At 42.5% G+C, this 27,948-nt stretch overlaps 1 protein-coding gene across 2 annotated transcripts in view; it reads right to left on the bottom strand.

Annotated features, from left to right (window-relative positions):
• The window catches only part of NEMP2 (nuclear envelope integral membrane protein 2), a 35,269-nt gene extending 7,930 nt beyond the window's left edge, over positions 1–27,339 (bottom strand). For both annotated transcript variants that reach the window (XM_029226137.1, XM_029226136.1), the window contains exons 1-8: positions 27,166–27,339; positions 12,328–12,443; positions 7,866–8,097; positions 7,656–7,728; positions 6,125–6,218; positions 5,188–5,302; positions 3,328–3,553; positions 21–197 (exon numbers count right to left, since the gene is read on the bottom strand). In XM_029226137.1, the coding sequence (XP_029081970.1) occupies positions 21–197; positions 3,328–3,553; positions 5,188–5,302; positions 6,125–6,218; positions 7,656–7,728; positions 7,866–8,097; positions 12,328–12,443; positions 27,166–27,271 (1,139 nt within the window). In that variant the 5' untranslated portion in view covers positions 27,272–27,339. The remainder of the gene's footprint in view (positions 1–20; positions 198–3,327; positions 3,554–5,187; positions 5,303–6,124; positions 6,219–7,655; positions 7,729–7,865; positions 8,098–12,327; positions 12,444–27,165) is intronic.
• Between the last annotated feature and the right edge of the window lie 609 nt (positions 27,340–27,948).

Here is a 27,948-nt window from a genome sequence, read left to right as displayed (position 1 = left end):
GGCAGTGGAGCGGGGCTTACGTTTTAGGCGCCCGGAGCCTGGAGACGGCCAGCCAGGATGGGAAGCCGGGGCTGCGGCAGGCCTGGCGCAGGTCCTCCAGGGCGTGGGTCGTCGCAGCATCGGCTTGTTCCCTGTACTCGTCTTCAGTAAGAAATTTAACCACCGGCTTTTCTGATGTAAACCATTTCTTCATTTTCCTAAAACAGGCGGCATTTGGTTGCTAGATTCCTGGCCATATTTGGTTGCTCAATTCAACCCTTAAGATTTATAAAAATACATTTCTTCAACAGTAACGGTAATAATTCTTAACTTCCTCTATATCATACTATACTTTATTGTTATCATGACGGAGGTTTACAGAACGTGTAGTTTGGGCCTATCAGTACATTTCCCCTCTTCCTGGACCATCTGAAATAATGTCCTACGGTGTCTGAGGATCGATTTCCGATAGAGATGTTGATTGCATTTTTCTTCCTCAGTGATTTCAAATCAGGCAGTTAAAAGTCTGGCTTCTTTATGCCTGCCCTGCTGATTTTCTTAGCAGCAAGCCTCTGAGATGTCCTTTTACGGAGACCTAGCAGAATCACTTGCCACTTAGTCTGAACAGAGAAGCCGGGAAGATTTGTGGAATATCGCCTCCACCTAGTGGTGGGGATTCTGACTAACCTTAGAGGAAGTAAACACTGTACAAGGGTCGTGTATACACAGTCATTTATAATAATTCTTCCTCTGCTACATGCTGAGGGGCTCACGATTGGAATTCTTTTCCAAGCAAAAAAGTCCTAAAGTGAAGAATCTCATAAAAATGGTAATGATGAAAAGGTTTTAACATATATGTTATACTTACCAATGAGTTTTAAAAAATGTTTTTAGGTGTTTAATTTAACCAGAGATTCCCAAATATAAATGAGCATCAGAATCACCAGGAGGTGTTTTAAACATACATTTTCTTAAGGTTTGGGACCTGAAAAATCTTTAAACTTTTATTGATTGTCTGGTGGTTGATGAGCTCAATTAGGGAACCACTGACATGATTTCCTTCTTCTTTTCTGAATACCTACACTGTCTCCCTAGAGGAAAACTCCTGGGCTCTGAGGAGAAGCCCGGGACACAGTCCTGGCTTTGAGGTTTACCCACCGTGTGAACTGGGGCAATTCCTTCACAGTTCTGAGCCTCACCTTGCTCACATGGAAAAAAATGAAAGCAACAAGGAGGTCACTGTACAGATGAAATACATTATTTTGTGTCAAGTGCTTAGCACAGTGAGTGGTCTATAATAAGTGTTCAACAAAGATAATCAGAAGAACAGCTACCATATATTATTAAAATATATTCAAACAGCTCTTTGCAAACTAGAAAGTACTATACAAATCAAAGTATTTCCTCTGGTTTATTATTTAACCTATAAGTTCCTGTTTTATCCCCTAATGTTTCACATAATTACTCACTAGCAAGATGAAAAGTTGAGGAAGTTAATGATATTTTGATCATTACGTTTGTGTTAACAGAACGCACAGCAAATGCATTAAAGGATCACCGTGACAGAACACACTTTGCTCTTGGCAGGGCAGTGGATGTTTAAAGGGAAAGTGGAAGGAATTCTCTCTTGGGCTCCTTGGGCCACAAGCCTGGCAAAGGACCAGAGGTCTGAAGGATGTGTAGTGGCCACTGTCCTCCTGACAGAGGGACCTCTGAGACCCCCAGTCACTGTCTACCTCTGAGACAGGGCAGGGGGAAGCAGTCAGCATCAGTCCCCCGACCCTGCTGCCTTTCAGTCTCCCCAGCATCCTCTGCAGAGGGGCCCTGCCCTGTCGCTGGTGCATTTTAACCCTGTGAGGTCACCACACATGCAAGTCATCAGATCCAGAAACTACCAGTTACCACAGAGTCTCCTTCCTCACAGCCAAGTTTAGCTTGTAAATATTTATTAACTCCCTCTTCCTGCCTTGATCTCACTGCCCTACTCCAGGCCCTCATCGCCTCTTGCGTGGATTGCTGTGATGTCTGACGACTGGTCTCCTGCCCCGGAACCTCCCCTTAACCTCCACCCTCTGTGCCAGAAGACAGATGGGCCCCTCCTACTGCCCGAGGCATGTTCATGGTCTCTGCTTTGATTTTTGCTTGTTGAATGCATTTTTATTTTCAGATTAGATGCCAACATTTAAACATTGTCAGAATTTACATTCTAATCCACATTCCCAGCTTTTCTAGAAAACCAGAAGAGCTGGCAAGGCAAGGCCCATATTCCCACATGGCAACAGTCAGCTCAGGGTGAATGGCAACTGACCCCCTTTCAAGGAGGCAATGTTGTAGAATTTCACACAGTCCTCACCACTGCCTTCCCTCTGCTCGGGCTCATTCCTTCACTACCTTCTGGGCCCCAGGCATTTGATTTCTAACCCTGTCGAGGCAGTAGTCAGAGAGCACTGACGAAGATACGTAACGGTCAGCTGCCTCCGCCATGTTACAGGATCAGATCAGATTCTCCAGGAGGGCCTGTAATGCCTCCATGACCTGGCCGACACCCACCTCGCTCACTGGCCCTGTGATGGTACCAAACTGGCCTTTCTCCCCGTCAGGAAGGCCCTTCCTATATTTATTCATCTGGCTGTTTTGATTCATTAAAATTCAGCACAGTGACCTCCTCCAGGAACTTTCCTGAACTTTTTCTACACACCACAGTTCCTGTGCAGGCCTACTTTAACACTTCAGAGCTATAGAAACATATGCCTATGTGTCAACAAGTGCACCTCAAGGGTAGGGACCATCTCCTTCACCTGTGCACCTGACACAAAAACAGGTGCTCAGACTCCGTGACTGAGGACATCATAAAGCCGTGACAACAGAACTTGTCTCATCTTTCTTTCTGTACTTTCCAAAGGCTTAACCGAATTATATAAATCATAACTTTCAATCATTTGTGATTCATTTCTGTTCCCTAACTCTTATCTCATATGCACAATTACCTCTAAAGCAGTCCTGGGCCCTAAAAAAAGGAAACGTAGAATGGAAGTAGAAATTATAGGTGACTCCGAGCCCAAGTAATTTTGCCACTGATTTTAGTGAATTCTGGGTGAGCTGTCATTACCTAGTAATTGGTGGTGCACCTCTGAAAGATGAACGACGACTAGCAATGGGGATGGAATCAGATGCTTATTACGTTCTCTAACTGTCCCCCTCTCAGAGGGAAATATCCAGATGAAGTGGAGTTAATTGTGAGATTAACTATGATGTGTCCAAAAAATTCCCCCCCCCAAAATAAATAAAACCAGAGCTCAAAATGTCAAATTTATGATGGAAAAAAAAAAAAAAAAAAAAGATACTCACCATCTCACGTAAGCGAGTGCTCTCAGTGGGTAGTGCAGGATCTTGGACGACAGGGTGAGGAGCATCACTGCATAGGCGAACTGAGGAATGGCCACGCCAGCATAGACCAGGAGCAGGGAGAGGAGCTGCAGCGCCCACGCCAAGAGGGTCACGCTCCTCTTCTCCACGAGGGGCCCGTGCTTGTAACAAACAGTAAAGCTGAGACACCCAACTATCAAGACGTAGCCTGTAAAAGCAGAAGAATGTAAAACAACATAACACTGAACTGAAAAGTTATGGGGAAAAAACTGGCAGAGCCATATGGCTTAGAGCTAAGAACATATCAGAAAACCTTCATTTTTGTTTTCTTTTTCCAATGAAGTTGAAAAATGCATTTAGGGCTAGTTATTCCTTCCATGTGAGATATTAGGCTGACTTTTGTAATAATTAAGGATGTATAATAATAAATTATTATAATATTAATATGTAAGTATCCCTATTTTCTGGTCCAGAGTCCTAGAGGGCAAATGTTATCACAGTTGCTTTGGTCAGGAATAAGCCTCAGTGTATGTCACAGTCTGCTACAAAAGCTATTCCTAACTTATTTTCTAGTCACTAAATGAAAATATAATTTTACAGTGCAGGGATGGGGCTGTCACCCTCGTAATCCAGTGCTCAGTTTCTGTATTACCAAAAGAGGGACAGTGAGATATTCTGTGGTGTCTCCTGTTGTGATCCAACGTCACGTGCACATTGCCTCTTACGTATTTCGCCAAGTGTTTCATTTGTATGTACGCAAGCCTCAAGATCTAACTTCCAGCTTATAAAAAATACAGGGGACAGAGAAACAAATTAAATTATACTACAAAGGAATAATCAGAGAAATCCAGAAAGTGGGACATTCTATAGGACAACTTGGTCTCTTCAGCATATCATTGTGATGGGAAAAAAAACACCCCAAAACCTGTTATGGATTAAAAGAGACTTACAGGACACAATAGATGCAGAATGTGATTCTGGACTATATCCTACCTTATACAAAACAAGCATCAAGGATGTTTAGGAAATTTGAACATGGCCTAGATAATAGATGATTTTACGTAATTATTCATTTAATAGTTATTTAACTATAGAGGAAAATGCTCTTGCCTTGTAGAGATGCTTAGTGAAGTATTTAAGGAAACACACCATAATAGCAATAATTAACTTTGAAAATACTTTAGCGTAAAAAGAAAAATGGGCTAAAAACATAAAACCTTCAAGTGAAACAAAGGATTGATTACTTTTGTTCTGGGTGGGTGGACTTACGGAAGAAATTTGGCACTAAGAGGTTAGGAGAAAATTGATTCTCTCATTCTCTATAATTTCCCAAATAAAACACTTTAAAAAGTTGGGTTTTTCTTTTTTGTTTGTTTTTTAAAATAACATCAAACAAGAAGAACAAGTGTCTCTGTTTCTGAAAAGTCAAGTTTTCATTAGTCATTTATATTTAGGATTTCTCACCTTCATACTGAATAAATTAAGAAAAAGAAATAAAGAGCCACATTTTAGAGAAGTGTTTTCATTACAATTTAGATGTGGTTAGAGCTTAACCACAACTCAAAAGCACATGCAGTCAAAAAGGGCAAATGCTTTTTTGCTCTTTTGATCATTAGTATAGAAAACTAAGAAGGATGTCATACAGAAATAGTCTAAAATGGGAACTAGTGAACTGAAATCACCAAGCATGGGAATAAAATAAAATATTATTTTTAACAGCTCTTCTCCTTAGTTCAAAATGAAAATTTGGATTCTGGAGAGAAACGTATGTCAAAAGAAGGCCCCTGGCTGTAATTCTCAGCTTTACCAATAACAGACCATATTATTTAAAGCTTTACCTACCTAATATATATATTCTGTTTTGACACCACAGCCACTTCAGCTCTTCCATCAGTTGCCACACAATATAAACTGAAGCAAACCAACAACCAACCATTAGAGCCCAAAACGTGCTATACTGTGTGTGGAAGAAAATAAATAACACAGTTTTTGGTTCATTCACTCTCATAAAAATAGAAAGAAACAAATAAACCCTTTGTATTCAAAACTTCTATATCAAACTGCATTGAAGTCAACTCAAGATAACTCTTCTTGTGTCTTGTTAAAGGTCTGATCCACGCACCAGCAGCTTCGATGTCACCTGGCAGCTTGCTGGGATGCAGACTCTCAGGCCCACTGAGACTCCTGAATCAGAGTCTGCATTTCAACAGGACCCCCGGGTGACTTGCATGTACATTACAATTGGAGAAGCACTGTTCTAAAGAATAAATTTATCTCAAAATAATGCTGGTGTTGCAAGCTTTCATCAGAGTAACTACAACATGAGCATCATGAACTAATATATATGTATCCTCAACTAAATGCCAGGCATTCTTTTATTGAAGGTGTTTTGGGGGAACTAATAATGATGAAGAAATCCCCAGATGTAGCAATGCTGTTATTCAAGGCCCCAATGGTTCAGCATCATGACATTCCTCAGCTGAGCCAAGAGAAATCTGCACTCAGCATAGAATAAGCCCCCATCACTCATAAGAAAAACGTATTATCTAGAAAATAAAAGGGTCTCAAAAAAAGTATCGCCAAAACTTAAGCCTACACACAGTAATAAATAAAAATGGAATCTCTTGGAAAAGATACAATTTAAGCCAGTTTATACAATGTAGAAATACGGTTTGAATTAGGAACTTTCATAATAAATGTGAATTAATTTTAATCAATTTTTCATGTTTATGAGATCATGATTTCCATTTTTTTATTCATTTGTACATGGTATACCTACCTTAGGAATGAACTTTTTCACCAGCAACAGGACAAAGACTAATGTCATTAGAATACCTAGCACAGTCCCCGAAGAGTAAAAGAAAACAGGGCTCCTGTCAAGACAAGCAGATAAAAGCCATTTAAATGCCAAGTCGCTCTTTCAGTATTAGAAACATGTTTAACTTGACAGTAGTCATAAAGATTATTAAGAAGAAAAACTCAGATGGCAGCTTTAATTACATCCTATACTCTTAAAAAATGAAATCTCTACTTGAAATTTATGGTAGCTTGCCACTAACTCGAAACAGAATGTCTGAGTTATCTTCTATGTTTAGAATCTGGTCCAATAATAATTATTGGAGCACCTATCACATAGCAGGCACTTGTCTGAGAGCTTAACATGCTCTCACAACAGTCTTGTGAAAATTTTACATGGGAGGAAACTAAGGCGCCAAGAAATTAAAGGCTTTCCCAAGTCAGTACCTGTCAGTTGGAGGATTCAGGCCTGCAGCCCATCTCCTCTGAGTCCAAGCTTTACTCCTCAGGCTATGTAAGCAACATCCAATTTATTAAGACCATGGAGGACATGAAACACACTCTCTTAAGCCATAAGGAAAAACTTGAAAATAAATAATGTCCAGAATAGCAAGTTAAGAAGTAAAATATTATTGGAAAGAAATTCCTTTTTCATGAGAGAAGTTATAAGAAAAAAAGTATCAGGATAATATGTTAAATTCAACCTTCTGTATCAGAGCCACAAATCTAGGAGGTGGTGCAAATGTAAGAGAGAGGAAGGCACCCAGCATCAGAAAACCTGAGTATAAATTTCAGCCCTGGCAAGACTACTCATGTACTGACGGATGTCGGTTTTCTCATTTATAAATTGAGAACAATAATCCAGAGCTCACATAGTTGTTAAGAGAATCAAATCAATTAAAATAATGTATAGGGGCTTCCCTGGTGGTACAGTGGTTAAGAATCCGCCTGCCAATGCAGGGCACACAGGTTTGAGCCCTGGTCTGGGAAGATCCCACATGCCACGGAGCAACTAAGCCCATGCACCACAACTACTGAGCCTGCGCTCTAGAGCCCGTGAGCCATAACTACCGAAGCCTGTGTGTCTCAACTACTGAAGCCTGCACGCCTGGAGCCTGTGCTCCGCAACAAGAGAAGCCACCGCAATAAGAAGCCCTAGCACCACAACGAAGAGTAGCCCCCCTCGCTGCAACTAGAGAAAGCCCGTGCGCAGCAACAAAAGACCCAACACAGCCAAAAAATAAATTAATTAAAATAAAATAAATCTATTAAAAAAATGTATATTGATACATAATACAAAGTAATGCATGTGAAAGTACTCTGTAACCAGTACATATCATACTATACAAACAAATGTTACTGGTTTTAAAACCTTTCAAACACTGTCTTCAGACCAATTGTTTGCAAAATCTAAAGCAAGACCTACAAACTAGTGTGGAACTATTCAGCACAGGGTTAAAAATGTCCTACTCTTTTTGATTCACAAATTTAAGAAAGTAAAAATGAATACTTACTGACTCAAGGTCTTTGCATAAAAGAAGAGGAAAATGCCCGCCACAAACACAAGGAAGAGTTTGAAATCCACAACTGGAGCAAAAAAGACACAGACACACAACAAACAAAGATTCTGTGTCAATGTAGTGTAGTGAAAAAAAGTCAATTTACTGAAATGTCACTCCAGAAAAACTGATTCCAGAAATCAAGTATAATAAAAAGAGACTTACTGTTTTGATTCACTCTTATGGTATAGATAAATATCTTCCTGGCAGGCTTCACAGAGAAGCACACAGTCTCCCCATATGGATTGATGGTTATGGTTATATCATTAGACTCCTTTGGTGTCCAAAGGTTATGAATCACACATTTGATAATAGATAGAATGGTTTCTGGATACTGGCAATTATATCTTTCTGTGATATATACAATACTGAGCAGGCCTGAACTGGTAATTTTCACCTACAAAACAAGAACAAACAAATTCACAAACACAGAAGTTAAAACTTCTTATAAGCTTCTTAAAATCATGAGAAAAGGAGTAAAGAGAGCCCACGACTGGTTGAATAAAGAACACTCAGAGGTACTTGGCAACATTCTGATCCCAGGGACAGATCCAGAGATCTGTGTTTAGTCAACACACACTGGAGCACAGACACTTAAAGTGGATGTTTCTTCCCCTGAGTTGTGGATGATGGAATTCCCTCTTCCAGCAGGTTATTGTGGCCAAGGGACATGTGAAAATGGATGAGATAGAAAATAATAGGTAGCAAACTATTTGGTTATAAACCTAATGAGAATAGGGTTTATATATCTACCACTTCTACTGTGACTGAGAAAAAAGCATTTCTATCTTACAGATCAGCTGAGCATATGTGATTCAGGCTTCTCTCACCATGCCCGCTGAAGAAGGATCAGAACCCAACCCCAGGTGCTACTCAAGTCTCACAGCAAAGAACCACCTACAATACTAAGCAGGTGATGACAGCCCAGGGACCATTAAAGGACAACTCTGCTGCTGCCTTTGTCCCTCTCTATTTCTCTTCTTTGTCCAAGGATACGGCAAGCCTGAAAAGGGGAAAGAGAGCACCAGCTCTGAATCTCAGGCCTCAGGTGAAATCACCCATTATCTGTCTACCAACGCCCCGATTCTCTTGGATTTTAGCTCCTGGCTCTCTGCTGCTCTCTCTCCAATACTACTTCCTGTCATGTCTCCGGGATTAAATATACACAAGATACACACAAAACTCCTTCCAATATCCTGTCCTCTTGGTTCCTTGAACTCCTCCCCTCTTATGCTCCACTCACCTCAGCTAATCATGCCTGCGGCCACACCCCAATCTTGTCAGTCCCACACTGCAGCCTCCAATACAGGCTGCATGAAATACACCCCACTAGCTGACCACCACCTCCTACCTTTCCAGCGTGCCTCCCTTAACACCCCGACCCCAGCAAGCATTAACCCCAGCAGGGAGCAAGCACCTTTCCTCTGCTCCTCACCCTTGATGTCCTCAGCCCCTTCTTTTCCAGCTAAGTTCCATGATCAATCATTATAAAGCATTCCCTTATATGTACTCTTAACTTGTTTGTACCCCTCGTGCTTTGTCACACTCACTTGCAAAATCCAACCCTCCACCTATTCCACTTTTGCATCTACACCACTGATCATGCTGGAGAAACTCGTAGTGCTCTCACTTCAAACCCTTGACTGTGAACCTGAAGTAGGACCGGAAGGCTGCTGGCAATCATACCACACACTCCTATCCAGTGGCTCTTCCACTCTCTTCAACGATGACCTCACGGCTTCTCCTTCCTCAATACCCCAATAACTTCTCCCTGCCTCACTTCTGGCTGGTGATCCTTCCTACTTCACGGAGAACAGAAGAAATCGGAAGAGAACAGGGAGGGCTCTTATCCCCATATCCCCATATCTGCAGGCACATGCTCTGCTTCTGGCCTGTGCATTTCCAGAGGAAATTTCTGCCACGGAGATTTACAGGCTCCATTCTAAAGGCAAGCCCCCAACCTGTGCACTGGATCCGACCCACCTTTGCTACTCAAGGACATCCCACCAGTACTTCTTCCCACTCTACTAGACCATTCCTATCAGCTTACAAACATGCTGGCATTTTTCCCACTAAAAGAAAAACACAAAAAACCCTTTTATTGACTCCATTTTCCCCTTCAGCTATCACCCCCTTTCCTCGCTTCCCACTACAATAAAATTCTTTTTAAAAGTTGCCAATACCTGCAGCCTCCGGTTCCTCCCCCCCATTTCTCTCTTTAGCCACTTCAGTCAGGCTTTCATTTCCAACAGGCTGCCCCTGACAAGGTCATCAGTGGCATGGTGTTGCTAAACCGAATGGTCAACTCATTCCCAGTCATTCTATCTGATCCATCAACAGAGTCTGGCGCTGCTGATCACTCCCTCCTCCCTGTCGCACTTCCTGGGGCTCCCTGGGCACCTCCTTCACTTGTTGCCCTTTCTCTCTCTCCTCTGCTGGCCCCTTCCTCCTCCCAGACCTCTTAATATATCTGACTGACCCAGGCTCAGTCGCTGGTCCTCTCCTCTTCTCCGTCTAAACTCACTCCTTAGTCCCATGGCTTTAAGCACCATCTATAAATACGCATCACCACTTACTTTTGTAAAAAGAAACACAGGAAAGATATACCAGAAACTAACAAGATTGATTACCCACATGGGTTGGGTGGGAAGGGATGAGGGGGAGTGACGCTTCTCTGAGAACACCTTTGTGTAGTTTTGACTTTTGAGCCATATTAATATTGTACATACTAAAAAATAATGACAATAAAATCAACCAGGATGAGGAAAAACTCTGAAATGGAAACAAATAAAAACAAGTGTATTTCAAATGAATAATATAACCATATTGAAGGGGGATGGGTAGGAATGAATTAACCCAACTAACTTTTGAGCACAATATTTAGACTGTGACCCCTCAAACTAAAGATAAAACACACTGTAAACAAATACTGAGCTCTTGTTACTAGGTTTGTTTTTCAAAACAGTATGGCTTAGCAACTCTGAAATTACTCTAGGATTAGGCAAATAAATCAATATATTGATGAGAATGGGAACCAGGTTTCTCACAATCAGAGAAGAGAGTTATAGATATGGAAAGGAGAAAGACTAGAGTGAACCCAGTGGTGTTGGAGAGATCAGAATTCATGGTTTTTGAAGACAGATAGACAGGAAGTAAGAAGAAAGAAAGGAAGGAAGAAACAGCCATGTGTATAGGAGTATGGGTGTGTACATACACATATGATAATGATATCCGGTAGTAATGAACACACCTGACACTGAGTGCTCCTTGGAAAAATGTATGACTCCAGAGCTGCGTCTAAGAAATTACAGGATAAGCTTGGGAACATCTTGTTTGCCAGAAGGTAAAGAAGTGCTCAAATAATGATAGGCACAAGTTAAAGAACATAAGGGCTAGTTCAAAGGGGCTCCTACTGGCCAAATCTGGGACAATTTGAATAACAAAACAAATAATAAAAGTAAGGAATTGTAGTCCAGCAAATGAATTGGCAATCCATGAAACTATATGGATATAAATAAATTGGGGAGGTAAAACTCTTCCTTATAGAAGAATGCCAGTGAAATGTAGAAGGAATAATGGAATTAGAAAATCACCATTTGATAAACATCGTGATGATAACTGATTCAGGCAAGCATCATCAACAGATAATAAAACTAGGGGGTAAAAGTTTGATGAGGAATAAAATATATACATAGTCTCAAATTATCCCCTCAAAATAGTCATTCATTACAGAGGTGAAAATAGTTATCTTACAGTGGTAAAACTGTAAACTGACAGATAACACCTTAACCAAGTGACCAAAGTGGTGTGTATTATCAGTAATAGTACAAAGCAACATCAAGTGCCTACTGATATGATGATGTCCTAGCTCTTCCCTCAGCCAGAACACTCTTCCCTCAGATACCCTGTTGGGCAACTCACATCACTGAGATCTTACTCATGTGTCACCTTTTCAATGAGAAAGACCCTGACCACTCTTTTTAATACTGCAACTTGCCTCCACCCGCCTCATTCCACTTATCTTACTCTACATTTTCTTTTTTTATAGCACTTACTAGTTTTATAATTTTCTCCTCTTTTACATTTATAGCTAACCCCACCCTACCCCCTACCCCCATTCCCAAGAGTGTAAACATCACGGGAGCGGGGATCTATTTTGTTCACTGATGGATCCTAAGAGCCTAGAAGAATTCCTGGCACTTAGTAGGTGCTTAATAAATATTCATTAAATGCTGAAGGAAGGAAAGTGCTAGGCTATTAAGAGTAACTACTATCTTGACCACACCTGGGATCAGAGGTAACTTCAGATTTCTATAGAGAAGGGTCTGAGATAGCAATTATTTTGGAAAGTAGGCAAGAGGGTATTGTCTTGAGCCATGTCCGAACAGCAAGCACACTGCACTCAGATAGTATATCTACTTGGAGTGGCTGGAGAGGGGCTGATGAAGAGTATGGAGGTTAATGTCCCCTCCCATAGCCCCCCCCCAACCTGAACTGCTGTGTGTAATCCCCCAGGCAGCTTTCATACTGATACACAGCTCTATGTCATACAAAAGCTACTTCTACTCTTGAAATAGTACGTTTTAACTCCCTGTTCCTAAGACATAATTTGAAAGTAGGCTCTTACCTGCACAGTTGACCACATATACTTCCATTTCACTTGGGATTTTTGATTGTAGCAGTAACAGTCTGACTGAGACGTTTTAATTAAATCCATTTCCTTCAAAGCTTTACATCTTGCAACTGAGAAACGGAAAAAAGAATATATTTCCTAAATATGTAATTGCCCAGAATCTTATCTTCTTTCTTTTTTATTCACAGGGTTAATGATGGCTGTTTTTGTAGTCTATGGCCAGTAAATTCTTCTACGTGGTAATTATAGTCCTTCAGTCTTTCCAATCTAGCAGGAGGCAGACAAAAAGATTACAGTCCAGTACCAATACTCTTATGACAGATGGAGGGACTGCAAGAGCATGGAGAATAGGCACTTCTTCAATCTTGAAGTAGAGGGCAAGGATTGAGGGAGGCTTCCCAGAAAGGAGGAAACGTGAGAGGAGCACTGAAGCAGTCAGAGGCAGCGAGACAGAAGTCAGGGGGTGGGGTGACAAATGTGTACAGAACCATGGAGATGAGGGAAATCATGGAAGTGCTTCGGCCATTCACGAGGCCGGAGTGTAGGGAATACACAGGACATTTCAACACCTGAAGCTAGAGAGCTAGGTGGTTTCTGTTACACTGAGGAGGGTGGACTTCCCGCAGAAAGCAGAGCATTGAAGGATTTTAGGTAAGTGTCAAAGTCTCGGCAAGACACTGTTGACATTCCAAAGGGTTTCACTGAGAAGAGTTCGGTGAAGATGTAGGCAGGGTTAAGGCATTAACAACAAGGAACCGTGAAGTTCCCAGGCACCAACAAGAGCAGAAAGCCTTCAAAATCCCTAGGCCTGAAATGGCAAAGGGAGGACCCGTTGTTACCAGAGCCAAGAGGACAGTAGTCTAAGGGGATGCAAGCCCTGCCAGAGCTTCAGGGGGAGCTCTCTCCCGCCCTCCCGTCAGTGCCTCTCATCTGCCAAACCCAATCGGAAGCCAGAGGGCAAAGAAGCCCACAGAGGCCAGCTTCCAGGAACTGAGCAGGGGAGAGCAAGGCACAGAATGGACCTGTGGGAACAGAGAACACAGTCATGTCTTAGAAAGAGCATTCTGTAGGCCACGCAAAATGTTAGAGGGGCAGAAGACTGAAAGCAGAAGAGCTGTGGAAGCTCCCGAAGCAGTCTAAACAAGAAACAAACTAAGGAGGCAGGAGAAAGAACAGATGTAAGAGCACCTAGGAAGTGGAATCAACAGACTCAGAGATCCAGAAATGACCTGATGGTTCCGGTGAGTGGGATAAGGAATAATAGAGAAGAAGCAAAAAAAAGAGGGAGAGTTCAATTTTAGAAGTACTGAGTCTTGGTTGGTGGGGCTAGGTGAAGATGGATAGGTCTGTAGCACAGGAGAAGTTTGGCTGGAGACAGATGTAGTACATACATATGTGCGTGTGTTCTGTGTAATACACAAAAAATATTTTATATATAGTATGTAATATATAATACAATATAACACAGTGTAACAGAGAGAGAGAGAGAAGACAGGTGCAGCATTACAGATGGTAAATGTAGTAAATGCCACAAGAAATTTATGAAGTAATGGGGTTCATTTTTTTTTGAGGCTGCTGCTATATTTGAATTTAAAATGAAGTGAGATGAAAGTCACAGATGCTTCTGGACCCAGGATAGGGTATCACCACTACGTCTGTCAAATGTGAAACAGCAACAGGGAATGTTTACGCGCACATCGAGAAACAGGCCTTATGCCCCAGCCCTCACTCCCCTACGGAGAATGCGATCAGTTGTTTCTCCAGAAAAACCTGAAATGAAGCTAGAACAACCTGCTACACCAAAGTTGGGGAAGGATCGGGTAACCAGTAATAACAACTCAACAATTATATCCATTTAGGGAAAAACACTAAGTAAGTCCAGATAGGTCCTGGTCCTGCCTAGAAACACCTTAGCATTAAGCTGGAGAAAAGTGAAGAAACAGACACTGTGAATGCCCATCACCTCTGAAAATACAACTGCATAAAAGTCAAGGTTCTCAGGTGGCTGCACAAAGCAGGGAAGTTACACGAGGATCCAGTACCCTCCACTGTGATGCTGTGAAACCATTTAATCTTTACTCTTAACACTGTGATGCATATGTTTTTAAATATACCAAGAAATTTGCAGAGTTTGAGAGTCTGAGATGCAAATATAAGAATCCAGGTTAAGAGGCAGATCTCAAAAAGGCACGAGAAGGAAGCTCTAGAGGCTCTCTTTTAAATATAGGATACAAAAATTAAAAATGCATTCTTTCTTGGTTCAGCCACTATGGAGAACAGTATGGAGGTTCCTTAAAAAACTACAAATAGAATTACCATATGACCCAGCAATCCCACTACTGGGCATATACCCTGAGAAAACCAAAATTCAAAAAGAGTCATGTACCAAAATGTTCATTGCAGCTCTATTTACAATAGCCAGGAGATGGAAACAACCTAAGTGCCCATCATCGGATGAATGGATAAAGAAGATGTGGCACATATATACAATGGAATATTACTCAGCCTTAAAAAGAAATGAAATTGAGCTACTTGTAATGAGATGGATAGACCTAGAGTCTGTCATACAGAGTGAAGTCAGAAGGAAAAAGACAAATACCGTATGCTAACACATATATATGGAATTTAAGGAAAAAAAATGTCATGAAGAACCTAGGGGTAAGACACGAATAAAGACGCAGACCTACTGGAGAACGGACTTGAGGATATGGGGAGGGGGAAGGGTGAGCTTTGACAGGGCGAGAGAGAGTCATGGACATATACACACTAACAAACGTAGTAAGGTAGATAGCTAGGGGGAAGCAGCCGCAAGGCACAGGGATATTAGCTCGGTGCTTTGTGACAGCCTGGAGGGGTGGGATAGGGAGGGTGGGAGGGAGGGAGACGCAAGAGGGAAGAGATAGGGGAACATATGTATATGTATAACTGATTCACTTTGTTATAAAGCAGAAACTAACACACCATTGTAAAGCAATTATACCCCAATAAAGATGTTTAAAAAAAAAAGCATTCTTTCATGGTCTGTTTATACACAAGGGCAAAAAGGAGAATGCAGAACAGTGTTAACAACACACACAAAGCAACAGATGCTGAGGAGCCTTCTTGCGTGTATCTGAGACACAAATGACTCCTGGCCACGGGCTGCACAGGGGACAGGGCCCTCCCGGAACCCCAAGGGGCTGCAGCTGGCCGTATGAAAGACGCGTGTCCAAGGAGGCAGTGCAGACCCTGGAAGAGCCTGAGCGACTGCGATGATAACACACCACGCACGTTAAAAGCCCTCAGCTAGTGACCACAGGGAGGGCTCCAGACTCGCCTTCTGGTATCCCATGTTCTGCCTTCCGTGGTCCCCTGTGGGCTCTCTAGGCAGGAACAGGGTGAAATCAGGCGGCTGGAGTTGAGAACCTTATGCTGGGGGTCCCCAGTGGAAGAGGGGATTCCTACCTATCGTCGGGAAGGGAGCACACTCTGGGGCTGGGGTCAGGTGAAGAGCGTGAGGTCTGTGGTCTGCAGACCCCAGCAGCCCAGACCATCATGAGAACGTTAACTGCAGCCCGTTCTTTCTTCAGGGTTACTCCTAAAACCATACGCATGCTCACTAGGGGCTTTTCTTGTGGTCTTTCCAGGGTCCCTCCGGCCATCCCCTCTCCTAGAGAGCGTTCCACCACTACGAGGGCTGAGTCAATTCCCGTAAGTACACGAACTACCCTCTTGTTAGTGGTCTGAGGAAAAACCCTTTGGAGCCTGAGCTTTGCAAACAAACGCTGCCTTCCAGTGAGGTTTTTTTTTTTTTTTCCATTTTGGTTCTAAGACTGTCTCCTAAATCATTTGATATCTGTAACTCTTCAGATAAGAGCAAGATGATGCAATTTGGGTAGAGCGCAATAGCTTGAATTTAGGAGTAAATGCTTCTCTGCTGTCCAGGCCGCAGTCTTCTTGCACTTGGGTTACTATAAGGGACTTCTAGCTGGTCTGCTTACAGAATCGCCCCTACGATGCTCCCCTACAATCTATTCTCTAATCAGTACAGGGACCTTTTAGAAACATCAACCAGAGCACAGCATTTACCTGCTCAAAACCCTCCAATGAGTTCTCATCACACCCGTAAGAAAACCCACCCTCCTTTCCTAGGACCTGGGTACCTCTGACCTTTCCTCCTGCTTAGCCTCTCTGGCCACACCAAGCGTCCTGTCCTCAGGATGCCAAGCCGCCCCTGCCTCAACCTTTCCTACGTGCTGTTTCCTCCACCTGCAACCGGCCTTCCCCATATCTCGGCAGAGCTGGCTCCTTCTGAGAGATAACGTATGTATTTGCTCAAAATTCACCTTCTCAGGAAGGCCTTCTCTGGCCCCACTGTCTAAAATGGCACACTCCTACCCCTTTCACCCACTTTCTGCTTGCTCTGCTTTATTCTCTTCATATTATATATGTATTTTTTAGTTTATACTCTCTTTCCATGAAGTTAGGGACATGGCATGTTCATTACCGTATCTGTAGCATTTAAATATTTGTCTTTCAAGTGTGTGTTGTAATTCGAGAGGATTGGTAGGTTATTTGGGCGTGCATAGCCGACCCAGTGAAAGCCTGGCCAATCTTTATAAGAGGCTGGCCAGTGCCAGCACCGTAAAAGGGGGTGCACTCTGCTCTTCCCCTTGAAGCAACCTAATGCTGGACACCTGTCCAGCCTGTGCCATTGCCATCCCACCCACAGAACCTGCAGGCTACACCTCCGCCTTACCCTACCCTGTCATCAATGGACCCTTAACTAGAGGGTGGAGAGCTGTAACCCTTAATATCCCTTGGGCTGAGAACCGTCTTCTTTCTCCTCACCAGGTAGAAGAGGGCAGAGGGAAGCAGGAGGTGGTGATCAGCGTGTTTTTGTTGTACTTTATATGGTACATCAGTGCACTCCGTGTAAAGACCTCCCAGTTAGAAGAAAAGAACTTGCTCTGATTTCACCTTGGTCTTCAAACAGATTAAGGAAAGTACAGATAGGGGTACGTTGCCCTGATTCTTGATACTTATAGAAACACTACTAAAAGCATGTTGCAAACGGCGTCTCCCCTGGAGAATTCTCCAGAGCAGCCTCTGGCTTTTGAGGTGAAACTGATGTTGAATTCACACAATACATGAGACATTATAGACCAGGTGTCAGCAATTCATGGTGCCCTCTGGCTGCCCTCACTGTTATCACCTGTCTCCTGAGGTGAATGCATCTCAATCCACCCACACAAAAATTCCTAATTATCTAAGGAACTAGAAACTCACAGCCACAAGAAACCACAACCCTAGCTCCAAGTGAGTTCATGCGAATCTTAAGCCATGGCCAACTAGCATAAGACAGTGACTTTGACAATCAAGATTCTTACCACAGCTGGCCCACTGCCTTCCTAGAGGGAACCAGCGCTTTTAATCTTAGATTGTTTATAAACGTTGTCTTTCCTAGGCCCCTCCTCCCTTCAGTAAGCTTCTAGAGACATTTCATTATTCAGTTTCTACTTCCTCTATCTCTGCCTGCGGGTAGGAAACAAAAATTATAGCCAGCTTCACTGCCTGGCTGAACTCTACCACCTGTTCCAGCCCTGACACTGAGGGCTGTGAAGCTGCTGGAGGTCTGCAGGTGTCATTTATTCATGCAGTCTCAGTCTTTGCTGGTTGATTCAGCTAGGATTGGAACCTCCTAGTGTCAGATCCGGGCAAATCCAAATATATCACAATATCAACAACATCCCCTCACAAGGCAATCCAGAAAACAAAAGGGAATTTCTAGGGATTCATAAAAATGTAATAATAATCATTCATTTGGTCAGACGAGAACAACACCTGCCTAGGGAGAGCCACTGCTTCCCCCTGGAGCTGAAATATTTCTCCTCCCCAGAGGGTGCTCCCGTAACCTAGGCATTCATTTCCTCAAGCCTGATTCAGGTCAGGAGAGGGGTCTGCAAGTGTGGGCTATCCCAGCTCTGCCTCATTTCCCAAAAACTTAGGAGCATAAGCAGGACCAACCCCGAATGCCATGCTTATTATGGCTACCACAGCAAAGCCACGGACCAAGCACGGCCCTCCTTAACTACCTGTAGTCCTCGGCAGGCTCTCTTGAACCTTTCAATAAACCTGACTCCTGGAGAACAGTGTACTTCTGGACATTTGTGCCCAAACTGCTATGACAAAGTGCAATTCTTTACATTACCAAAGGATGTGAGTCAGGGTTACCTTTACCAGTGAAATCCCTTAGTTCATATAAAATACCATTCAATTTGAAAATATTCAATTAATCTAATGTTAGGACTACATATCATATATTAAAAAAAAGAGACAACTGCACATCACTTGCTTTAACTGATAAATTCAGAATTACTCTTTTGTACTACTTTTGTCATTTATGTTTTCCTAAATGTATAAAGATACAATTAAGTTAAAGAGTTTAGTCATAAACGAAATTACCTTTTATTTTAAGGTAAAAATACTTAGTCAAAACTTCAGGCTTCCAGGAAGATGGCGGAAGAGTAAGACGCGGAGATCACCTTCCTCCCCACAGATACACCAGAAATACATCTACACGTGGAACAACTCCTACAGAACACCTACTGAACGCTGTCAGAAGACCTCAGACGTCCCAAAAGGCAAGAAACCCCCCACGTACCTGGAGGGGATTAAGAGCGCTGCTTAAAGGAGCTCCAGAGACGGGTGCGAGCCGCGGCTAAAAGCGCGGACCCCAGAGACGGGCATGAGACACTAAGGCTGCTGCTGCTGCCGCTACCAAGAAGCCTCTGTGCAAGCACAGGTCACTATCCACACCCCCCTTCCGGGGAGCCTGCCAGGGTCCCGGGATCCAGGGGCACCTCCCCCGGGAGAACGCACGGCGCGCCTCACGCTGGTGCAACGTCACGCCGGCCTCTGCCGCCGCAGGCTCGCCCCCGCCCTTCGTGCCCCTCCCTCCCCGCGGCGTGAGTGAGCCAAAGCCCCCCTAATCAGCGGCTCCTTTAACCCCGTCCTGTCTGAGCGAAGAACAGACGCTCTCCGGCGACCTACACGCAGAGGCGGGGCCAAATCCAAAGCTGAGCCCCTGGGAGCTGTAAGAACAAAGAAGAGAAAGGGAAATCTCTCCCAGCAGCCTCAGGAGCAGCGGATTAAAGCTCCACAATCAACTTGATGTACCCTGCATCTGTGGAGTACATGAATAGACAACGAATCTTCCCAAATTAAGGAGGTGGACTTTGAGAGCAAGATTTATGATTTTTTCCCCTTTTCCTCTTTTTGTGAGTGTGTATGTGTATGTGTATGCTTCTGTGTGAGATTCTGTCTGTATAGCTTTGCTTCCACCATTTGTCCTAGGGTTCTATCCGTCCGTTTTTTTTTGTTTGTTTTTTAATTTTTTTCTTAATAATTATTTTTTTATTTTAATAACTTTATTATATTTTATCTTGCTTTATTTTATTTTACTTTATCTTCTTTCTTTCTTCCTTTTTTTCCTTCCTTCCCTCCTTCCTTCCTCCCTCCCTTTATTTCTTTCTTTCTTTCTTTCTACTTCTACTAATTATTTCTTTCTACTTTTTTTCCCTTTTATTCTGAGCCATGTGGATGAAAGGCTCTTGGTGCTGCAGCCAGGAGTCAGTGCTGTGCCTCTGAGGTGGGAGAGCCAACTTCAGGACACTGGTCCACAAGAGACCTCCCAGCTCCACATAATAGCAAACTGCAAAAATCTCCCAGAGATCTCCATCTCAACACCAGCACCCAGCTTCACTCAACGACCAGCAAGCTACAGTGCTGGACATCCTATGCCAAACAACTAGCAAGACAGGAACACAACCCCACCCATTAGCAGAGAGGCTGCCTAAAATCATAATAAGTCCACAGACACCCCAAAACACACCACCAGACGTGGACCTGCCCACCAGAAAGACAAGATCCAGCCTCATCCACCAGAACACAGGCACTAGTCCCCTCCACCAGGAAGCCTACACAACCCACTGAACCAACCTTAGCCACTGGGGACAGACACCAAAAACAACGGGAACTACGAACCTGCAGCCTGCGAAAAGGAGACCCCAAACACAGTAAGATAAGCAAAATGAGAAGACAGAAAAACACACAGCAGATGAAGGAGCAAGATAAAAACCCACCAGACCTAACAAATGAAGAGAAAATAGGCAGTCTACCTGAAAAAGAATTCAGAATAATGATAGTAAAGATGATCCAAAATCTTGGAAATAGAATAGACAAAATGCAAGAAACATTTAACAAGGACCTAGAAAAACTAAAGATGAAACAAACAGTGATGAACAACACAGTAAATGAAATTAAAAATACTCTAGATGGGATCAATAGCAGAATAACTGAGGCAGAAGAACGGATAAGTGACCTGGAAGATAAAATAGTGGAAATAACTACTGCAGAGCAGAATAAAGAAAAAAGAATGAAAAGAACTGAAGACAGTCTCAGAGACCTCTGGGACAACTTTAAACGCACCAACATTCGAATTATAGGGGTTCCAGAAGAAGAAGAGAAAAAGAAAGGGACTGAGAAAATATTTGAAGAGATTATAGTTGAAAACTTCCCCAATATGGGAAAGGAAATAGTTAATCAAGTCCAGGAAGCAGAGAGAGTCCCATACAGGATAAATCCAAGGAGAAATACGCCAAGACACGTATTAATCAAACTGTCAAAAATTAAATACAAAGAAAACATATTAAAAGCAGCAAGGGAAAAACAACAAATAACACACAAGGGAATCCCCATAAGGTTAACAGCTGATCTTTCAGCAGAAACTCTGCAAGCCAGAAGGGACTGGCAGGACATATTTAAAATGATGAAGGAGAAAAACCTGCAACCAAGATTACTCTGTCCAGCAAGGGTCTCATTGAGATTTGATGGAGAAATTAAAACCTTTACAGACAAGCAAAAGCTGAGAGTTCAGCACCACCAAACCAGCTTTACAACAACTGCTAAAGGAACTTCTCTAGGCAAGAAACACAAGAGAAGGAAAAGACCTACAATAACAAACCCAAAATAATTAAGAAAATGGGAATAGGAACATACATATCGATAATTACCTTAAATGTAAATGGACTAAATGCTCCCACCAAAAGACACAGATTGGCTGACTGGATACAAAAACAAGACCCATATATTTGCTGTCTACAAGAGACCCACTTCAGACCTAGAGACACATACAGACTGAAAGTAAGGGGATGGAAAAAGATATTTCATGCAAATGGAAACCAAAAGAAAGCTGGAGTAGCAATTCTCATATCAGACAAAATAGACTTTAAAATAAAGACTATTAAAAGAGACAAAGAAGGACACTACATAATGATCAAGGGATCGATCCAGGAAGAAGATATAACAATTGTAAATATTTATGTACCCAACATAGGAGCACCTCAATACATAAGGCAAATAGTAACAGCCATAAAAGAGGAAATCGACAGCAACACATTCATAGTAGGGGACTTTAACACCCCACTTTCACCAATGGACAAATCATCCAAAATGAAAATAAATAAGGAAACACAAGCTTTAAATGATACATTAAACAAGATGGACTTAATTGATATTTATAGGACATTCCATCCCAAAACAACAGAATACACATTTTTCTCAAGTGCTCATGAAACATTCTCCAGGATAGATCATATCTTGGGTCACAAGTCAAGCCTTGGTAAATTTAAGAAAATTGAAATTGTTTCAAGTATCTTTTCCGACCGCAATGCTATGAGACTAGATATCAATTACAGGAAAAGATCTGTAAAAAATACAAACACATGGAGGCTAAACAATACACTACTTAATTATGAAGTGATCACTGAAGAAATCAAAAAGGAAATAAAAAAATACCTAGAAACAAATGACAATGGAGACACGACAACCCAAAATCTATAGGATGCAGCAAAAGCAGTTCTAAGAGGGAAGTTTATAGCAATACAATCCTACCTTAAGAAACAGGAAACATCTCGAATAAACAACCTAACCTTGCACCTAAAGCAATTAGAGAAAGAAGAACAAAAAAAACCCAAAGTTAGCAGAAGGAAAGAAATCATAAAGATCAGATCAGAAATAAATGAAAAAGAAATGAAGGAAACGATAGCAAAGATCAATAAAACTAAAAGCTGGTTCTTTGAGAAGATAAACAAACTTGATAAACCATTAGCCAGACTCATCAAGAAAAAAAGGGAGAAGACTCAAATCAATAGAATTAGAAATGAAAAAGGAGAAGTAACAACTGACACTGCAGAAATACAAAAGATCATGAGAGATTACTACAAGCAACTCTATGCCAATAAAATGGACAACCTGGAAGAAATGGACAAATTCTTAGAAATGCACAACCTGCCAAGACTGAATCAGGAAGAAATAGAAAATATGAACAGACCAATCAGAAGCACTGAAATTGAAACTGTGATTAAAAATCTTCCAACAAACAAAAGCCCAGGACCAGATGGCTTCACAGGCGAATTCTATCAAACATTTAGAGACAAGCTAACACCTATCCTTCTAAAACTCTTCCAAAATATAGCAGAGGGAGAAACACTCCCAAACTCATTCTACGAAGCCACCATCACCTTGATACCAAACCCAGACAAGGACGTCACAAAGAAAGAAAAACTACAGGCCAATATCACTGATGAACATAGATGCAAAAATCCTCAACAAAATACTAGCAAACAGAATCCAACAGCACATTAAAAGGATCATACACCATGATCAAGTGGGGTTTATTCCAGGAATGCAAGGATTCTTCAATATACACAAAACAATCAATGTGATACACCATATTAACAAACTGAAGGAGAAAAACCATATGATCATCTCAATAGATGCAGAGAAAGCTTTCGACAAAATTCAACACCCATTTATGATAAAAACCCTGCAGAAAGTAGGCATAGAGGGAACTTTCCTCAACATAATTAAGGCCATATATGACAAACCCACAGCCAACATCGTCCTCAATGGTGAAAAACTGAAAGCATTTCCACTAAGATCAGGAACAAGACAAGGTTGCCCACTATCACCACTCTTATTCAACATAGTTTTGGAAGTTCTAGCCACAGCAATCAGAGAAGAAAAGGAAATAAAAGGAATCCAAATTGGAAAAGAAGTAAAGCTGTCACTGTTTGCAGATGACATGATACTATGCATAGAGAATCTTAAAGATGCTACCAGAAAACTACTAGAGCTAATCAATGAATTTGGTAAAGTAGCAGGGTACAAAATTAATGCACAGAAATCTCTGGCATTCCTATACACTAACGATGAAAAATCTGAAAGTGAAATCAAGAAAAAACTCCCATTTACCATTGCAACAAAAAGAATAAAATATCTAGGAATAAACCTACCTAAGGAGACAAAAGACCTGTATGCAGAAAATTATAAGACACTGATGAAAGAAATTAAAGATGATACAAATAGATAGAGATATACCATGTTCTTGGATTGGAAGAATCAACATTGTGAAAATGACACTACTACCCAAAGCAATCTACAGATTCAATGCAATCCCTATCAAACTACCACTGGTATTTTTCACAGAAGTAGAACAAAAAATTTCACAATTTGTATGGAAACACAAAAGACCCCAAATAGCCAAAGCAATCTTGAGAACGAAAAACGGAGCTGGAGGAATCAGGCTCCCTGACTTCAGACTATACTACAAAGCTACAGTAATCAAGACAGTATGGTACTGGCACAAAAACAGAAAGATAGATCAATGGAACAGGATAGAAAGCCCAGAGATAAACCCATGCACATATGGTCACCTTATCTTTGATAAAGGAGGCAGGAATGTACAGTGGAGAAAGGACAGTCTCTTCAATAAGTGGTGCTGGCAAAACTGGACAGGTACATTTAGAAGTATGAGATTAGATCACTCCCTAACACCATACACAAAAATAAGCTCAAAATGGATTCAAGACCTAAATGCAAGGGCAGACACTATCAAACTCTTAGAGGAAAACATAGGCAGAACACTCTATGACATAAATCACAGCAAGATCCTTTTTGACCCACCTCCTAGAGAAATGGAAATAAAAACAAAAATAAACAAATGGGACCTAATGAAACTTCAAAATTTTTGCACAGCAAAGGAAACCATAAACAAGACCAAAAGACAACCCTCAGAATGGGAGAAAATATTTGCAAATGAAGCAACTGACAAAGGATTAATCTCCAAAATTTATATAAGCAGCTCATGCAGCTCAATAACAAAAAAACAAACCCAATCCAAAAATGGGCAGAAGAACTAAATAGACATTTCTCCAAAGAAGATATACAGACTGCCAACAAACATATGAAAGAATGCTCAGCTTCATTAATCATTAGAGAAATGCAAATCAAAACTACAATGAGATATCACCTCACACCAGTCAGAACGGCCATGATCAAAAAATCTAGAAACAATAAATGCTGGAGAGGGTGTGGAGAAAAGGGAACACTCTTGCACTGCTGGTGGGAATGTGAATTGGTACAGCCACTATGGACAACATTATGGAGGTTCCTTAAGAAACTACAAATAGAACTACCATATGACCCAGCAATCCCACTACTGGGCATATACCCTGAGAAAACCATAATTCAAAAAGAGTCATGTACCAAAATGTTCATTGCAGCTCTATTTACAATAGCCAGGAGATGGAAACAACCTAAGTGTCCATCATTGGATGAATGGATAAAGAAGATGTGGCACATATATACAATGGAATATTACTCAGCCATAAAAAGAAACGAAATTGAGCTATTTGTAATGAGGTGGATATACCTAGAGTCTGTCATACAGAGTGAAGTAAGTCAGAAAGAGAAAGACAAATACCGTATGTTAGCACATATATATGGAATCTAAGAAAAAAAATATGTCATGAAGAACCTAGGGGTAAGACAGGAATAAAGACAAAGACCTACTAGAGAATGGACTTGAGGATATGGGGAGGGGGAAGGGTAAGCTGTGACAAAGCGAGAGAGAGGCATGGACATATGTACACTACCAAACGTAAGGTAGATAGCTAGTGGGAAGCAGCCGCATAGCACAGGGAGATCAGCTCGGAGCTTTGTGACAGCCTGGAGGGGTGGGATAGGAGGGTGGGAGGGAGGGAGACACAAGAGGGAAGAGATAGGGGAACATATGTATATGTATAACTGATTCACTTTGTTATAAAGCAGAAACTAACACACCACTGTAAAGCAATTATATTCCAATAAAGATGTAAAAGAAAAAAAAGTCTCAGTTGTGAAGCCCATCTGTAAGGGCAAGTGTTGCTATAAGGCTACAGAAATTGCCATTTCTCTTAGCTGTCGACTAGAATTTTATCAACTCAGTGGGCATCCTGCATGTCTCAGGCAGAACAGAAGCATTTATGTATGATTTGATTAACAAAATAAATTAGTTGACATTGTTAACACTAAATCTGGTAACAAAACCCTGAAAAACAGTGGGTTCATTGAGGCAAATAAAAGGTAAGGAAATTATTGGAGAACATTCAGTAATAGAACTTCTTCATCTTTACTGATGAGAAAACTATGGCCCATAAAGACGAGCCTGGACCAACGTAATTCTGCAAGTGGGTGGCTGAATGTAATGACCGAACTAGAGAAATCAAGGTTCTGGATGCTGGTCCAAGGCTACTTACAATTTTCTGTTTGCAGCCATACTCAGAAATCCTCCTTCTTAGACAGATCTGTGATTTATTTTTTCATCAGTACATACTGGTTACCTCTCCTACTACCAAGCCTCTGTTCCCTCTTTTGTAAAATGGGTATATAATTGGTACCTACCCCATACGGCTACTATGAGTATTCAATAAGATAATGCAGTTAAAGCACTTTTAACACTGCCTAGCACATAGTAAATACTCAACAAATGTCCATTCAATGAAAACTGGTATAGAAGAGTCCCCCAAGGCGCACCTCACTGCAAGACACAGAGGAGTTGGTAGCTCCAGCTCAATCTGATAACTGCCTTTATCCTTAGACAAACAATCCTGATTTTATTGGAGGGTAGCAGCTATGCCCAGCTACACTTGGTTGCCTCTCTTGCAACCACAGGGGGGCAATAAGATGAAGTTAGTGGACAGTGATTCCAGGAAATCTTTTAAAAATAGTGAAAACAGTGAAAAAGAAACGTTAAGCTCATAGCAAATTAGTAGCAGTTGTGGAGTTAGAACTCCTGCCTTGCCCCACTCCAGACAGCCCATAACAACACTATGAACAGCTACCATTTCTTGTTTCCTTTGTACCAAGTACACGTTAAACATCACAGTAATCCTGTGAAATATTATCCGTGTTTTACATGTGACCAGTAGTAGCATGACTCACTCAAGGTCACAGAGCCAGTAAGGGCAGGGGAAGTTTAGTCCAATTCTAAAGCCAAACCTTCTCTAGTCTTGAGTTCAAAGTTTTACCTAGATAAATAATAATATTTTCAACCTAAGTTGATGTATACAAATGCCGTGTTGAAAGTCGGGAGACTAGGATCATCTGTACAATGACTATCTGTGTGTCCTTGGACTAATCAAAACTTCTCTGGGCTTCGGCTGCTTCTGCAAAACGAGGGAACTGGGCCAGAATGAACTCTGCAGTTGCTTCTAATCCTAAAATTATAATGTCCAAGTGCCAGCAGAGACCAGGGAAGCCCAAGCAGGCGGTAAGGGAGGCCGCGCCCGCGGAGGGAACCTTAAGCCGGGCAGGGAAACAGCTCCCCGCGCCCCGCCGCCCGGAGAAGTGAGAGCTTGGTCCATCTCCGGGGAGCCGGGCGAGACGGGGGGAGGTGGCGAGGAGGGCGGGGATAGGGAGCGGGGGTAGCCGAGGAGCGTGCGCGCGCCCGCCGCCCGTGCCCGCGATTACCTGACAACGCCGCCTCGTCCTCCTCGCCGCGCACCGCGTCCGCCGGCAGCACGGCCAGCGGCGGCAGCCAGAAGAGCAGCCAGCACGTCCCCGGGGACGGCCGCATCCCGCCAGGCGGTCAGCTCCGCGCGGCCCAGCGGCGGGACGAGACCTGTGGGTCCCGCTTGGCCGAGAGTAGCGGAAATGGCGCGGGGCCCACAAGGCGACCAGGGGCCGCTGCGGCCTGCGCGCGGGAACCCGGAGGTCCCGCCCCCCCCCCCCCCCCCGCCGCCGCCGCCGCCGCCGCCGCCGCCGCCCCGCTCGTGCCCTGTCCCGCCCCTCCCGCCTTCGGGGCCCTCCGGGCTCCGCCCCGTCTCACTCGAGGGTTTGGGGAGGAGCCGACCCTTCGTCTGAGAATTGTGCTTAAAACTGCCCTGACCCGTGACTGTGGGGCTTTAGGGCTCAGTTGTCAGAGCTTCTCAGTCATACCCCAGGAAGGCGAAGGTCCTTCAGCAACCCTTTATTTAGAAATAAAAATCAGTTTATTTTTCCTTTTTGTTTGTAACAATAACAGATTGGCAATTTGGTTGCTTAAATAGCATTGACTTTTCACATTTCAGTATAAACGGCATGTAAAACGTTCCCTCACCAATATATCCCCTAAAATTAACGTGTGTGTGTGTGTGTGTGTGTGTGTGTGTGTTTAAAAAGATGTAGAGAACAGGCTGGTGGTTGCCAGGATGGGGGGAGGTGGGGGAACTGGGTGAAGGTGGTCAAAAGGTGCAAACTTCTGCTAGTTATACG

Source organism: Monodon monoceros, unplaced genomic scaffold (assembly GCF_005190385.1).
Source record: "Monodon monoceros isolate NGI ecotype Baffin Bay Population unplaced genomic scaffold, NGI_Narwhal_1 Super_Scaffold_16, whole genome shotgun sequence".
NCBI lineage: Eukaryota > Metazoa > Chordata > Mammalia > Artiodactyla > Monodontidae > Monodon > Monodon monoceros.
The sequence above is the reverse complement of the archived record's forward strand: the minus strand, read 5'-3'. Positions and strand labels throughout refer to the sequence as shown.